The sequence below is a fragment of the Cynocephalus volans genome, chromosome 2 (genome assembly GCF_027409185.1).
Source record: "Cynocephalus volans isolate mCynVol1 chromosome 2, mCynVol1.pri, whole genome shotgun sequence".
Classification (NCBI taxonomy): domain Eukaryota; kingdom Metazoa; phylum Chordata; class Mammalia; order Dermoptera; family Cynocephalidae; genus Cynocephalus; species Cynocephalus volans.
Window position 1 is genome coordinate 195980543 of NC_084461.1, and position 14806 is coordinate 195995348.

The following is a 14806-nucleotide window of genomic DNA, read 5'->3' on the forward strand; positions in this document are numbered from 1 at the left end:
TGAAAAGCATAGATCTCCTGAACATACTCATAGATTCAACATCACGCCATTGAATATTACAGATTTGGGTAACGATTTAGAATTAGGAAGTCGTTCTTTGAATCTATCTCATTTTATCTCAATTGAAACATCTCATCTCTGTAATGCATTGAATCTGTGATTGTTTCATTGGCCTAAATTTTAACTTCACCTTTTGTACATATCTTATAATACAACTTCTCAACCAGCCAATTTGAGTTGTCTCTGCCCTTTTAAAGACTGATATAAAATTAAAATAAAAAATTTTTTAAAAGACCGATATTACCCTGTAAGATCACAAGGCACAGAGAAATAATCATAAATGCAGACACTTGGGTACTGTTCATCATGGCATTTTTCACAATAACAACAAAAAAACATTAAAAATAACCTAAAGACCTAGTGATCAGGATATAGTAACCTAAACAATAATGAATCTAACTAATGGGAAATTTTGCAGACCGTAAAAATATTTGCAAAGAATGTTAATTGCCATATAACACTGAGTGAGAAAAAAAGGAAACAAAACTATATATAGTCTCTTTTTATTCAAGAGAAATATACCTATGTGGAGAGAGGACTAGAGAGAAATAGCTCCTTGTGTTTGTGGTGGTTACCATTGAGTGATACCTCATTTTTTAAGCTTTTCTTCATTTTCTCCACTTTTCAAGAATGAATATGTATTACTTTCACATTTGGATATAAAACTTATTACAAAGATCAAAAAGGCAAGTTGCTAGACTGGGATCCAGAAAGCTGCAGTTAGCCCTTTCCCTCTCCTAAACTGGCTATTAGGAAGTTGCCTTCTCCTGTCTCATTTTAAAGAGGGAAGGTATTGCCACATTATTAAGCAATCAGCCAGCAGAGTTCATCCAACATCAATAAACCGACCTCTCAAGACGAAATTAGTGAAGCTCAGGAAATTAGAGCTGGAAACCCCTACTGAGCAGTCTAATGCATCCCTCAAGAATCAGCACCGTACACATTACACTTTCTGGTGTGGGCACTGTCAATTTCATTTTGAATGTTTCAAGTGATTGCAATTTCACTGCTACATTTTAGACCAGCCAATAAGCTATTAATCCATCTTCATTGAGCAGAATATAAAAACTCCAGCAAACTTCAGAGATGTCCATTTAATTCTCCTGCTTGGACCTGCTAGCTGAAAAAGTATCTTAGAGCTAGTTCAAATTCTGGCACCTCTACTTAGCTATAAGACCTTACACAAGTCTTCTTACCTATTTGATCCTAGGTTTCCTTATTTGTAGAAAGGAAATCTCACCACCTTCCTTACAAAAGTTGCTGGAGGAATTAAATGAGATGATACATGTAGGGAATGCACTGAGTGCACACAGTAGGTACTCGTTATATGTTTGGTGATACTGGAGTGTTGGACTAGTGTTGAAAGTTTGTTTTCCTGGCAGAGGAAATAGTTTATACTGAATCCACAACCCTTTCTTTTGTATTTCCCTGGATGATGCTAGTGAGTGACAATGGAGAATACAGTTCATGACCTTGAAAAGCAAAACTCCATTTGGTACCCAAACCTTGGGCTTAGTCACACCAACTAAATTAACCAGGCTCAGATGAAAAATATGGCTTAGAAAGCACCCATTGAGCCTTTTCACTGTCAATAAGACCTGGAATAGGAAAACTGGCCATGAGAATGGGAAAAAGAAGATGGAGTAAAGAGTCACATTTAATACAAAATCATGGTTTGATGAATAGTTCATGTAAAAGATGAAGGGAAGGAAAGAATGGTGCCCCTCAGTGCCTAACTTGGGTGACCACATGCACAGTTTATTCATTCAACAAATTACCTATTGAGTGCCTACTAAGGGCCAGGCACTGTTCTAGGTGCAGGAGATACCACAGCTAACCAAACAGGGAGGAACAAAAATCTCTGCCGTTGTGGAACTTCCTTTCTAGTTGGAGAGACAGACAGTAAATAAGTAAACAAATAAATAAACAAGACTATTTCAGATAACTGTGACATAGGAGAACAGGGTAATGGGATGGAGAATAAAAAGATAGAGTCTACGTTAGATATGCTGTCCAGGAAAGACCTCTCTCAGGAGGGAATATATGAGGGGAGTGAAAGATGAGAAAAAGCTAAGAGGTAGAGAGATGGGGAAGCATTTAGGAGAAAGAAAGAGCAGGTGCAGAGACCCTCAGGTGGGGAAAGGCTAGGTGTGTTTGAGAATGGGGAAAAATTGCCTATGTAACTGGAGTGCAGTAAGGAAGGAGAAGATTGGCAAAAGAAGAGATTGGAGAAGTGGGCAGGGCTCATTAGCTAAGGACTGAGCCTTAAGAAGCAGATTCTTGGGGAAAACAATGAGTTCACCTTTGACAAGTTGAGTGTGACGGCTGAAGCGATCTCCAAACTTAAGATCCAGAACTGCATCCTAGGAACTAGAGACAGAATTGGGATTTGAGAAATTATTTGGTTGCATCAGAATCAACAGGGAGTGCTCTAAAAAATGCAAATTTCTCAGGCATTAAAATATAGATTTCTGAGGAGCCACCCTGGGAAATCCTAATTCAAGTAGGTCTTAGTCAAAACCTGGAAATCATTTTTTCAGTCCTCCCAGGTAATTCTCGACTATTCACTCAAGAAATATTTCTTGCATTCCTCCTATGTGCCAGGACAATTCTAAATGCTGGAGATACAGCTCTGAACAAATTAGGGAGCTTACAGTCTAGAGAAAGGACAGACAGTGAACAAGTAAACTAATAAATAATAATTGTGATACATGCCACACCCACACAAAAACGAGCCAGTAAAATATAGAACTATTATGGGGACCTATGCTAGACAAATCCAAAGAGAAGACCTGTCTTTGAGAAAGTGACTCTCGAGCTGACAGCTGAGGAATAAGAAGGAGGAGCCATGAGACAGCCTGGGGGAACAGGATTCCAGGTAGAGGGAACAGCCAATGCAAAGACGTGGTGGAGAACTCAGTAGATGAATCTAATCTTTTGGTTTATTCCCTCTTGATTTAACAGACCAAAATGGGGGGCGGCGGGGTGATGGGGGATGGGAGGGCATGGTGGAGAAGGTCCTATTTCGTCTTTACATGTCCACCCAGCAAGTTATTCTAAACACATACCTTGTACCAGGCACTGTGCCAGGTGCTGACACAAAGATGAGCAAGACAGTCCCCTCTCTAAGGGATTTTGCAGTCCAATGAGAGAGATAGCCAAATAACAACGACCCCATGCGGTAAGTGAGAACATCCCAGACGATCAGTTCATGTTCTGAGAATGCCAAGCAGATGATTAATACTTTCGAGTATGATGATGTGAGCGACTGTTTTGAGACTGTGCGTGATAAGTTACTTTCATTTCTTTGTGGTCCTGCCAGCTCAGGATACCTGGATTTTTGGTGAAATATTTGCAATAATGGATCTCAGGTTCAAAATACTGTGTAACTGAGTATGTTTCAGAATATCAAGTTCTGAGTGGAAGAAGGGGCTGAGGCCGAGGAGGCACATTAAATGCCTCAGGAGCCAGACAGTGAAAGTAAGATGTTAAGAGGAAGTAGCGAGTCTGATGCCAACTGGATGGGGTGCATCCTGTCCGGTCTAAATGTATTAAAATTCAGTGGCTTTAAAAAATGAGCTGGTCAGCTCCAGCCCGGGAGCTGACCAGTTTAGAACTGAAAGGGCCTTCGCTTCCCCCTTCCCTGAGCCTCTTTTTATTCCAGACTTCTCTGTGAGTCTGTCCGATGGTCTCTGGGTCTGTCGGTCCGGGGGTGCGGTGTCTTCGTCTGCCTTTCCCGCTTCTCAGGTTGACTGGCGCCCTCTCCGCCCCGCCTCCCCTCCCTCCCTCCCTCCGTCCTTGCGGGGAGGCTCTTGGCACGGGTCCCCGAGCACGGGCGGGTGCAGGGGGAGGACGCAGGAGGGGTGAGGTCACGTCTCCCTTGAGCCCCGCGCCGCTGGCTTTTCAGAGCCGCGCCACGAGCCGGCGGCTAGAGCCCCAGACCGCGCGGACCGTGCGCTCGTCTGCCGTCCCTGCGCCGCCGGCCTCGCCCATGTCTGAGTACGACCCCAGCTCCGACTTCAAGAGGGCTTTGGACAGCAGTCCCGAAGCCAACACTGAGGATGACAAGACCGAGGAGGACGTACCCATACCCAAGAACTACCTGTGGCTCACCATCGTCTCGTGTTTTTGCCCCGCGTACCCCATCAACATCGTGGCTTTGGTCTTCTCCATCATGGTGAGTGAGTTAGGGCCAGAGGCAGCCTGGGAGGAGAGACCCGGGCGGAGTTGCGCCCCTCCTGGGGACGCAGCGCGCTCTCTGTGGCTCCCTTCCTCTCGGCCCCGCGCGCTAGGCGTTTTTTTTTCTTTTGTCCTTCGCATCTTTCTCAGGCTCCCGGAGCTCTTCCCACAGCCATCGGCAGCACCTCCTCTGCGCTCCTTGTGGTGCTCAGGGCCCTGGCCAAGCCTTCCCTAGGCGAGCTCTCCTCTTCTTTCCAGCGCCCATGGTGCGCTCTCTTTCCAAGTGGAGAAGTTCTTCCGTGGACTTTGCCGCTTCTCCCTGCGTCCTCCGGCGTTCCTAGGCATTCACCGGAGCCGTCTCCACCCACTCTTCTAGGGCCCCAATGCGAGCCACCCTAGCAGGCACCGTACGCCCCATTCTCTGAGCGCGCAGGCTTTATGTCCCCTTCCCGGCGGAGCTCGTTGCTCCTGCTCTCCAGCGTCCAGGACTGTCTGTGTCTCACCATATGCTCCTTTCTCTCTTTGCCGCCCCCAGGGCGTCGCCTCGGCCACTCTCCGAGGGTCCCCAGGAAATTCTCTACGCCCCCTCCCTGACTCTTGATCCTGCGCTTTGTAACGGCACGTTCTCTCCGTGGCAATAGTTCTTCTCGCTCCTTCCTACGCCCAGTTCCTTCTCCTTGCTTGCCTCTCTCTCTGGCACCCACTTTCTGGCGAGCCTGGGGATGACTCACACCAGCTATATCTCCAGGCCTTTCCTGAGCGCCCCCTGCTCCCCTCTCACCTGCAAAGTGCGAGTTTGCCTCTTTCTACCCCAGTGCGCCGTGTTTCCTCCCCCATTTGCTGCGCACTGACCCCCGGGGCCTCCCCAAGGGCTGCCAGGCTCCCCTTCACCATTTTGTCCCGCGCCCGGCGCGCTCCCGGGAATGCACTGGGGACTCTGCTCTGCGCGCCCGCCTCCCGAACTGCGCGCCTCCGGTCCGCTCTTCTGGGGCTCAGCCAAGCGGCCTTCTCCAACCCTCGTAGGAATTCCCCGGCGAACCCCACCAGGAGGGCTACGAGCGCCTACGAGGTCCTCGCCTTATTGACTGGAGCAGCTGGCCCGGGGGTGGCGGCGGGGTGAGGTTCGTACCGGCACTGTCCCGGGACAACCCTTGTAGTTGCGCTTCCTCCCCCACTGGCCCACCACGCCTGCCTCTGGGCGACGGAACTCCCAGGCCACAGACGGAGAGTCCTGGTTCAGCTTGGTGAATATCGCAAGCCACCCCACCTCCCCCACCAAGTCCGCCCACACTTGTCCATGCGTGGCACCATATTCGCTTCGTGGGTACCCACAGAGACTCCATTTGCACCCGCAACTTGCCCTTTCCCAAACCTGGTTTGTAAGTTGTCTGCACCAACATTCAAGCCTGCAGGCTGTAAAGTTCCGACTGCTTGGGTTCAAATCCCAGTTCTACCACTTACTAGTTAGGATCTTCGAAGTCACTGCCTCTCTCTGAACGTCAGTGTCTTTGTAAAACTGGAATACCCATAGCCATATTTCTTGGGGTCGTTGTAAGCATTAATGAAATAATTGTAAAGGCTTAGGACAGTCCCCAGTATAGTATTTTTATAAGATCTTTACTCAAATGTCACTTCATGAGGCCTTCTCTGATCCCTGTTTAAAATCAAAATCTGCCACAGGCTATATTCCCCCTCCTCTGCTGCTTTTTCTCCAAAGCTTTTGTCTGCATTTGATATATTATTTTATTTAGTAAAATGTTTACTGTCTGTGTCCCAACATTAGAATTTTAGCTTTATGTCAGTTTGTTTATTGCTGTATCATCAGCACCTGGAAGGGAATCTGGCACATGGTAGATGCTTAATAAATATTATGAAATGAATACATGCATGAATGGTGTTAATGGACCATCATGTTTATTTTACTCCTGCTGCTCTTTTTCCCCTCCTGGAGCCCTGGAAGCCAGCATCAGGTTCCTTAGGACCAATCAGCCAATTTCCTGCCTTCCTTCCTCTCCCCAGAGATCCGGTCTTGCATGTTTTGCAGAGAGGCGGGAAACGATGCCACAGTCAAATCTCCAGGCAGCAGCAGACTCTCTGGCTGGGACTGTTGCCCACACTCGGTCTTGGTTTATTAATGGAACAGCAAATTCATCTCTTTCCCATTGCCACTTAGAAACCTCCCTGAAAAGGCTTTTACCCTCATTGGTCTGAGATGAGCTAACACTCCATCTGGTAGTGACAGGTTGGATACTAATAATGCCACTCGTTGTACCCTGAGGGATAAGGCTTGTACATGCTTTGAATAGAAACTTGTTTCTCTAATCTCTTCATCCCAATTCCCTCACCCAAACCTTTTTCAAGATTGCCAGAAGATAGACACTAAAGACAGAAAGTTGACTTTAAGCAAGTTTCATACCTTCTTAAAGCCTTTGTTTCTTCATCTATAAAATGGGAATGTGAAAGGTGTTTAAACTTGAGCAAAACTGTTATAAGGATGAAATAAAATAAAGCCTGTCAAGCCCTCAGCATTGTCCTAGGTATTCACAATAATTGTCAGACAAATGGATACATTTGGAACATAGAGACATCATATGTCACATACAAAAACACACAGACCATCAAACTATTGAAACCCATATTCTAAAACGTGCCTCCTATGCCCTCCCTATTTTACTCTCTCTAAGGTACTGGAAGTGGTTTCCCATTGATATAGTGCAGATCTGGGCTTGATAAGTTTCACCACGAAGACGCCAAACTCCAAATGACAGAGAGGAGGAGGAAGGGTGTGCAGGAGGAAGGTGGCCAACCAATTCTGCCCCTGTGTGCTTCCCCAAGGGTGTCTTGTAATGTTCACACCTGGCTCTCTTCAAATCTCATTTATCTGTAATTCATGATAATTTCAGGCACAGCAATGATTTGCCTGGGGAGCTCGACTGGGGTTTGTCCCATTCACCATGGAAGCATTTGCTAATGTGGGAGAGCATCTGTGGTGGTCTCAATGATCTAGGGCACTACCAGCATTTGGTGGAAAGACCCAAAGTACTAATGTCCCACATTGCTAGGGACTGTCCCCCAGTGAAGAATTGGCAATCCCAAACACCAATAGCACCCCAATTAAGAAACACTGTAAGACAATGCAAATTGATAGAAACATGAATGTGTGGAAAATATGGGCAAGGCTCAAAATAACTTGTTCCCAGACTGCTAAAAAAAGCCAGTAACCTCAAAACAATATGTTTATTTATTAAACCAAGCCTCAGAAGGCTTCTGTAAAATCACAAAGTTGACTAGCATTGGAGAATAAAACTACTTGAAAAGTATACATTTGAGAAGAGTGTTCTTCTAGCTGCGGGTATCTGTGTTCTCTCCGCTACCCCATGTGGATCCAGGGGCACCCTGGGGATTATGAGCAGCCCACCACAGGTGAATTTCAGAACAACACATCTTGTATCAAAATGTTGGTGGGTCAAGCATAGACAGTGGCAGAGGATGCAGAAGTCTTTGTTCTTCTATGTATTGAAAGTCTATTTTTTGAAAGTGCACTTAACCTGTACTCAATTTGGGGGACATATATCTCAAGATGTCCCCCCAGACTGGACTGTTGTTGCTAGCCCATATTTTACCTTAGTGTGAGTTTAAATAAGGCACCCTTCCTCCATGCAGGCACAGCCCTGCACTAGGGCACACTGCGTGGTAAGTGGAGCTCAGGTTGGTTTTCAGACTTCATTCATCGTATTCCCACCCATCCCCCCACCCTCACCCCCCGGTTATCTCTGTTTATTCCATCTGAACCCCACAATTTCCTAATACAATCCTCAACCCTAGAGAAAGAATGTCTGTTCAGTAAACAAACATGTATTGAACACTTATTATATGTTAGGCTCTGTCCCAGGCACTGGTACATTCCTTTATCTCTAAGGTGTTAAATAAGATCAGCAAGGTCTCTGCCCTCCAGGATCTGGAAGAAGTGAGGATCAAGGCAAAGTGCAAGAGTGCTGGCAAATTTAGGGTGACTTTTGCAGCTGGAATTTGCTACTTGACTCAGAAGACTGTAGTGGAGTCAATACCAGCCCTCAGTCCTTGATGACATCATGATGCAATCATTTGCATAACTGAACCAACTGGTCACTCTCATTATGGCTACAAAATAGCCAATGACTTTTGATTGGGTGGTTTATAAGCCTTCTTTCATCAGAACTTCTTCTCCCTCACACCTACAGAACCTGTCTTGAGACCAACCATGGAGGTTCAAATCTTTTTCTTCTATTTGCTATGTTTATGATTTTATGCAAGTGTCTCAATCTTTCTCAAGCTTGATTTTTCCATCCTGTAAAATAGGGGTTGTAATAGTACTTACCCAAGTGCAATTGTGGATATTAAATGATAAAAGTTAAAGGTTTTCAGCTCACTGCCTAGAACACAGATAGAATTCAATAAGTATTGATGATGATGATGATTATAATTAAGATGTATATTCTAGGGATGCAAGCCTTTACCTTTTCCAGTACCAATGTTTCTGTTTTTATTGAGACTAGAAAATTTGATAAGAATAAAAACAATGACCAGTGGGCATGCCACCGGCATAAATATTTGTTGCAGCCTAAAGGTAAATATTAATGCTAAACTGAGACATATACAAATAAGCAAGGAGGACTTTTGGTTAAGCATGGAGTATTGAACATATCTATTTTTCTCCACTCCCTCCTGAAACCACTTAAAATGATAGTAAGTAAATTTAAAAAGACAAATTAGAACAGGAAAATAAATGAGAGGGGTGACAAAATCTTAGAGGATGGAAAATGGCTAGTTCAGCCTTGACAGAGTAGATAACACTGAAATCTAAATCCTGAAGAAAGAGCGTCCAACAAGAAGAAAGTCTATTTGCCTTGCAAAAGTCTAGGATGGCTAAAAAAAACTGGAGGTGCCAATTGAAGATACTGCCTTTAGGAATAAAGGGTAGGGCTGAAGAGAGGAGGAATCTTTGAAAGTCTGTTTAAGTCTTTAGACTGACGGAGATCACCTACCATCCCAAGAAGCCAGGCACCTACTTTCTGACCAACCCTGACAGAAGATGGAAGATATGCTCTCTGGTGAGATTAAACAGAATGACTCTAGACACCAGGCACAGTTGACAGTAGAGCTGAGGGGCCACACTGAGAAAGGGATTAATGGAAAGTCGGCACGTTGAACAAGGAAGCACCTACCCCTACTTGGCTCCCTTACTCTGACTTCCAGACAGGAGATTAGAGAATTTTTCTCCAATGAAGTGACCAGTTCAAAAAAACAACTTTTTGGAGTCTTCCAAAGAAATGATGAAATCCCATCCAGTCATGCTACGGGATGTCCACTCACTGACAAGCTCTGTCTTCATCCACAGAACTTCCAAGCAGTTTTTCAGTATCTCACCTTCAAATATGAAGAGGCAGCCAAAGATAAACAGACATTTGAGAAATTCTTCTGAAATAAGAGATCTATGATTTACAGAAGAAATAGAGTGTAAATAAATAAATAATGTAAGAAATAGAAGAAAACTTCAAGAATAAATGATTAACATCCTCTGCCTGAGAGACAAGAAATCACGTTGTGTCCACAAGACAAGAACAGGTTGAAAAAAATAAAACAATCATAGAAGCAAAACAGCTCTTGGGAATTAAAAATATGAAGAAGTAAGTGAAGGGTGAGGGAACCTGAAGGAAGTAATACAAAAATCACAAAGGTAGAAAATCTGGAAGCAACCCAAGTGTCCATCGATGGATGAATGGATAAAAAATAATGTGGTATATACCTGCAATCAAATATTACTCAGCTTTTAAAGGTAGGACACATGCTACAGCTTGAATCAACCTTGAAGACATTATGCTAAGGAAAAGAAGCCAGTCACAAAAGAACAAGTATTACATGATTCTGCTTACATGAAGTACCTACAGTAGTCAAATTCATGGAGACAGAAAGAACTGTGGTGGTGAGGAGCTGGGGGAAGGAGAAATGGGAGTTATTGTTTACTGGGTACAGAGCTTCAATTCTGAGGATGGAAAAGTTCTGGAGACAGATAGTGGTGATGGTTACACAACAATGTGAATGTACTTAATACTACTGAACTGTAATACTTAAAAATGGTTAAAATGGTAAATGTTATGTCATGTATATTTTATCACAATAAAAAATAAAAGAAAGAAGTATTCCAAAAAAAGATTAAAAAATAGTCAAGAAAATATAATAAAATTTGAGAGTTATTCCTAGAAATCTAACATCTACTCAGAAAATTCCAGAAAAAGAAAAGAACAGTGAAAGTTGAAGACAGGAAATTATCAAATAAATAATATAGGGAAATTTCCCAGACCTGAATGCATGAGTTTCCAGATTGAAAGAATACCCCAATACCTAATAAAATGAATGAGATGAGAAATTTCATATATTGAAGGGTAAAATTTCTCTCCAATCCTATAAACTTTCAAAGAGAATAAATATATACCACATATAGATTTATAATAACTTCAGAATTCTTATCAGTAATTCTGAAAGCTAAACAATAGTTTTAAAAAATAACTTCAAAATCCTTCAGGAAAATTATGTCCAACTTAGATTCTAGACTTATCTAAAGAACAGAGAAAAATAAAGACATTTTCAGACATTTCAAGATCTCAAAAAAAAAAATTGCCTGCCATACGCCTTTTTTCAGGAAGTCATGGGAAGATGTGCTCCCCAAAAGAAGGTAATAAATCAAGACAGAAGAAAGCATGAAACCCAGAAAAGAGATCCAACACAGAGAAGAAGCACAGAGAAATCCTCCTCAAAACAAGGCAGCCAGTGTCATAAACCCACAGAAGATGCAGTTGATAGGGATGGTTGGTCCAAAGCCACTGTCCCAGTCCATTATCTGGTCACAGGCTGGCACAGTAAGCCGCAGACCTACCCCAAGCCTGACCACACCTGGTCTGGAAGACAAGGTCTGCGGTCCAAAAGAAACTTTCTTTAATACCCACAGAGTAAAAGACAAACCAAACCAGGTGTTCTTCTTATCTGAACCAGGCTCCACCAAGGACTGCTCATCCACCAACACTCTATTTTATGTGGACTTCATTAGGTTCAGAGGGAAGATTTTTTTCAGTGATGAGGGCAGAACTTGGAAATAACAGGTCTTGGTCCAGGCAGCTGACTCAGCGGGTCTGACACTGCCTACCAGTTGGAACTCTGAATGCTGGTATTTACTGGATCTCTCTTTGTGACTTCTCTCAAGCTTTTTCCACATGATTGTCACCTGAGAAATGAGGTATTAATATTATGGACCCCTGTGACTTATTTCTTATTCATTTCTTCCTTCCTTCCTCCCTTCCTGTCTTTTTTTTTTTTTTTTTTTTTTTTTTTTGGCAGCTGGCCAGTACAGGGATCTGAACCCTTGACCTTGGTGTTATCAGCACCACATTCTAATCAAGTGAGCTAACCAGCCAGCTTATTTCTTATGAATTTCTCTGCTTGAAGCTCTAAAGAGCATTCAGATAGTTTCAGATGATAAAGACTTTCTCTGAAGGGTGTCCTATGCAAAGGCTCTTTTCTAGACACCCCTATATTTTATAGATATGCATGTCTCCCAAGCAGCCCCTGTCTTGTTGACTACTTTTTTGAGTTTTGCCACTATGTGGAGAGGGTGGCCACTGACATTCAGTATTTGGGAATCTAGAATTGAAACTACTGTTAGAGTCCTTTCAACCGTAGATCATTGGTGGTACAGGCTACATCTATTTCAAAATGTTGGTTTGTGTTCCTATCAAAGAAAATACATTTTAAATGCCATTTTAATTTGCTGTTGAAATGCTTTAATGGCTGGATTTATCATAGCATAATATGTAGAGATATAAATAAAACAAGATTGACAACTAATGGGTAGTTGTTAAATCTGAGTTCCAGGAACACAGAAATTCATTAGATTATTCTGTCAATTTTTGTTTACCCTTTAAATTTTTCCATAATAAAAAGTAAAAAGTAAATAAATAAATCCAGAAAGAAATGTTCCCTTCCAAAGTCATTAAACACTGCCCAAATGAATGGCAGGTAAGATAACAAGACCGCGACTGTTAAACAAATTGGCCAAGCAGGCATAGTACAGGTGGAGTTCATCATTAATTAATAAGCAAACTATTTCTGACTTATAATTTGTGAATTTTGATGATGACTTTGGAAGATACGTTCAAATAATCACCAAGGGGAGGCCAAGCAGGACTCACATCCTGGAACAGTTCTTCTCAAGCTTTAATCACCTTAGGATCTTGTTAAAATGCAGATTTCACTCTTCTTTCAAGGTTCAGTTGGAAAATCACCTCTCCTCCATGAAGCCTTTCTTGATTGCCCTCTCTCTCTCTCACCCAAAGTTGTACCTCACTATACTGCACTCAAATTTCTCTTGGACTGTCTTTTCTTCCTTACACTTATTTGTGTGTGTGAGTCCCGTGAGATTGCAATGTTAGCTCCAGCTCTTAGCACAATGCCAAGCACACAGTCAGCATGTAACAAAGGTTTGATGGATGAATGGATAATGATGAATGGATGAATGAATGAATGAATGAATGTCTATATAGGCCTAAGTCTCCTCCTACCTTTGTCTCTGAGGATTCCCTTCCCTTCCCCAGCCATGTTCTTCATTTCTGCCAAAACTTTTTTGAAAATTATCCAGGAGACCCACACAAGTGCCAAGGGTGACTGAGAGGTTGGCCAAGGCTTGGTTCCCAAGGATAATTTTCCTGGCTGGTCTGGAGCTCACTGATATCCTTACACTGCAGACCAATGGGCCCACATCTGCTACTGGTCTTTATTCTCAATTTGCTAGTTCAGGTCATGACACTCTTTAATTCAAAACCCCTCATCCAGAAATGTGAGCCTGAACATACCTGAAAACCTCCAGTCCTGCAAGTTCAAGAATTAATTCAGACTTTCCAAATCCATGCTTCTCAGACAGCGGGTTCTGCCTAATGTTAATAAATTTTACCAAAAAAGGAAGAGGAGAGTGGGAGGATGAAAATGAGAATTCAGATGCTAAGTGAAGCAAAAGGGAATGGTTTTCTAGCCTTTGGAGCTTCCTTTTGCAAACCACTGTGCTTGTGGCTCTTTAGTGGAGCAGTATAGCATGGGGCATTTACTAAGCATTTGCCTGGAATCCTTTGATCGGTCATAAGCTAGTATGCCACAGGACACACTTTGGGAAATACCGTTCTAAATGATACATTGGTTCTCACTTTTTTTTTTTTTTTTTTGCTGACATGGGGGTTGCAGGGTGCTCCATCCCTAACCTCCTTGCTCTGTAGACCCACCTCTCTCCTCTTTCTTCCAACCTAGGCTTTTAATGAGTCTCCCCAGCCAAACTTTTGCTGATATTCTTGTTCCATAATTCTTTTTTTCTACAGGTGAAATTCAGAAATTTGTCTTTCTCTTCCCTTTACCCTTTTCATTATACCTCCTATTTCCAAACTGAAGGAGACCACCTATATTTAACTCCCTCTTCTGATAACTTAATTTGTTCTTTGTTCTGGATGATTCTTATAGTAGTGTGATATTGCTATTATTGTTGTTGCTGTTGTTAAAATATTTGTATATGTCTTTGCTTTCCAAGTATTTTTATTTCAACACAATTTCACTTGTTCCTTGCAAAATCCCAGCAAGGTATGCAAGCAAGTTGCTCTCCCTATTTATTCATGAGTAAGCTGAGGCTTGGAAAGGTACCACTAGTGGACAAAATCAAAGGTGATAGTCCCTGCTCCCATGGAGTTTACAGTCTAGTCTCTTGAACCAATGTAATCAGATGGCTATGCCTTGTCCTTTGATAGGAACACAGCTTTGATATTCTGGAAGCTTTCTCTTTTAATAGGCTTACCCCAGTGATATAAGAAGCATCATATAATACTTTCAATCAAGCATGACAGAATTCCTCTCTAGCTTTTGGCTTTGATGATAGATGGGCAAAAGGGCAATTCTCAGTTGTCCTTGACGATATTTATGGGAAGAAAAAACCTAAAAGCTCAAGAAGGAGACTGACAAACATGAATGAATTATTGGTGATGAAGAGGTAATCTGGAAGCTCAGTCTCAGAATTCCCAGCACTACCTTCAGGCACAGAAATTACGGAGCAAGCAAATCTAAACAAGAAACCCCAAAGTCATCTGAAAACTCAGGCGTTATTACTAAAAATATCTACCAAGTGCCAACATACATCAAGCTATTTTGGTGGGAGTCTGCTGTCTAGGAGTTTGGAATCTAAAGTAATACTGATCTATATAAAGAGAGTTCTTACGCTTGGACAAAAGTACCTCAGACTGTTGAGGCATTGATGTTGGGGGGTTGGGGAGGAGAGGGAAAGGGAGGGAGAGAAAGGGAGACAGACAGGGAGAGACAGACAGAGAAAAAGACAAAACCTCACTTGCTTCCCACTGGCCAAATATGTACTAGAGATAAAGGGATAAAGAAAATGAGGATGTCTTTGAAAGAGAGAAGAGGTAGTTTGAAGAAAAGGGAATGCATTCTAAAATTAGGATTTCAGTATTGGCAGCTCAACAGATCAGAATATTGACATATTCACAAA

At 42.7% G+C, this 14806-nt stretch overlaps 1 protein-coding gene across 1 annotated transcript in view; it reads left to right on the forward strand.

Moving 5' to 3' along the window:
* The first annotated feature begins 3912 nt into the window (after positions 1-3912).
* The window catches only part of TMEM233 (transmembrane protein 233), a 33574-nt gene continuing 22680 nt past the window's right edge, over positions 3913-14806 (forward strand). The window contains exon 1 of the mRNA XM_063087914.1: positions 3913-4237. Coding sequence (XP_062943984.1) covers positions 4052-4237 — 186 coding nt within the window. The 5' untranslated portion in view covers positions 3913-4051. The remainder of the gene's footprint in view (positions 4238-14806) is intronic.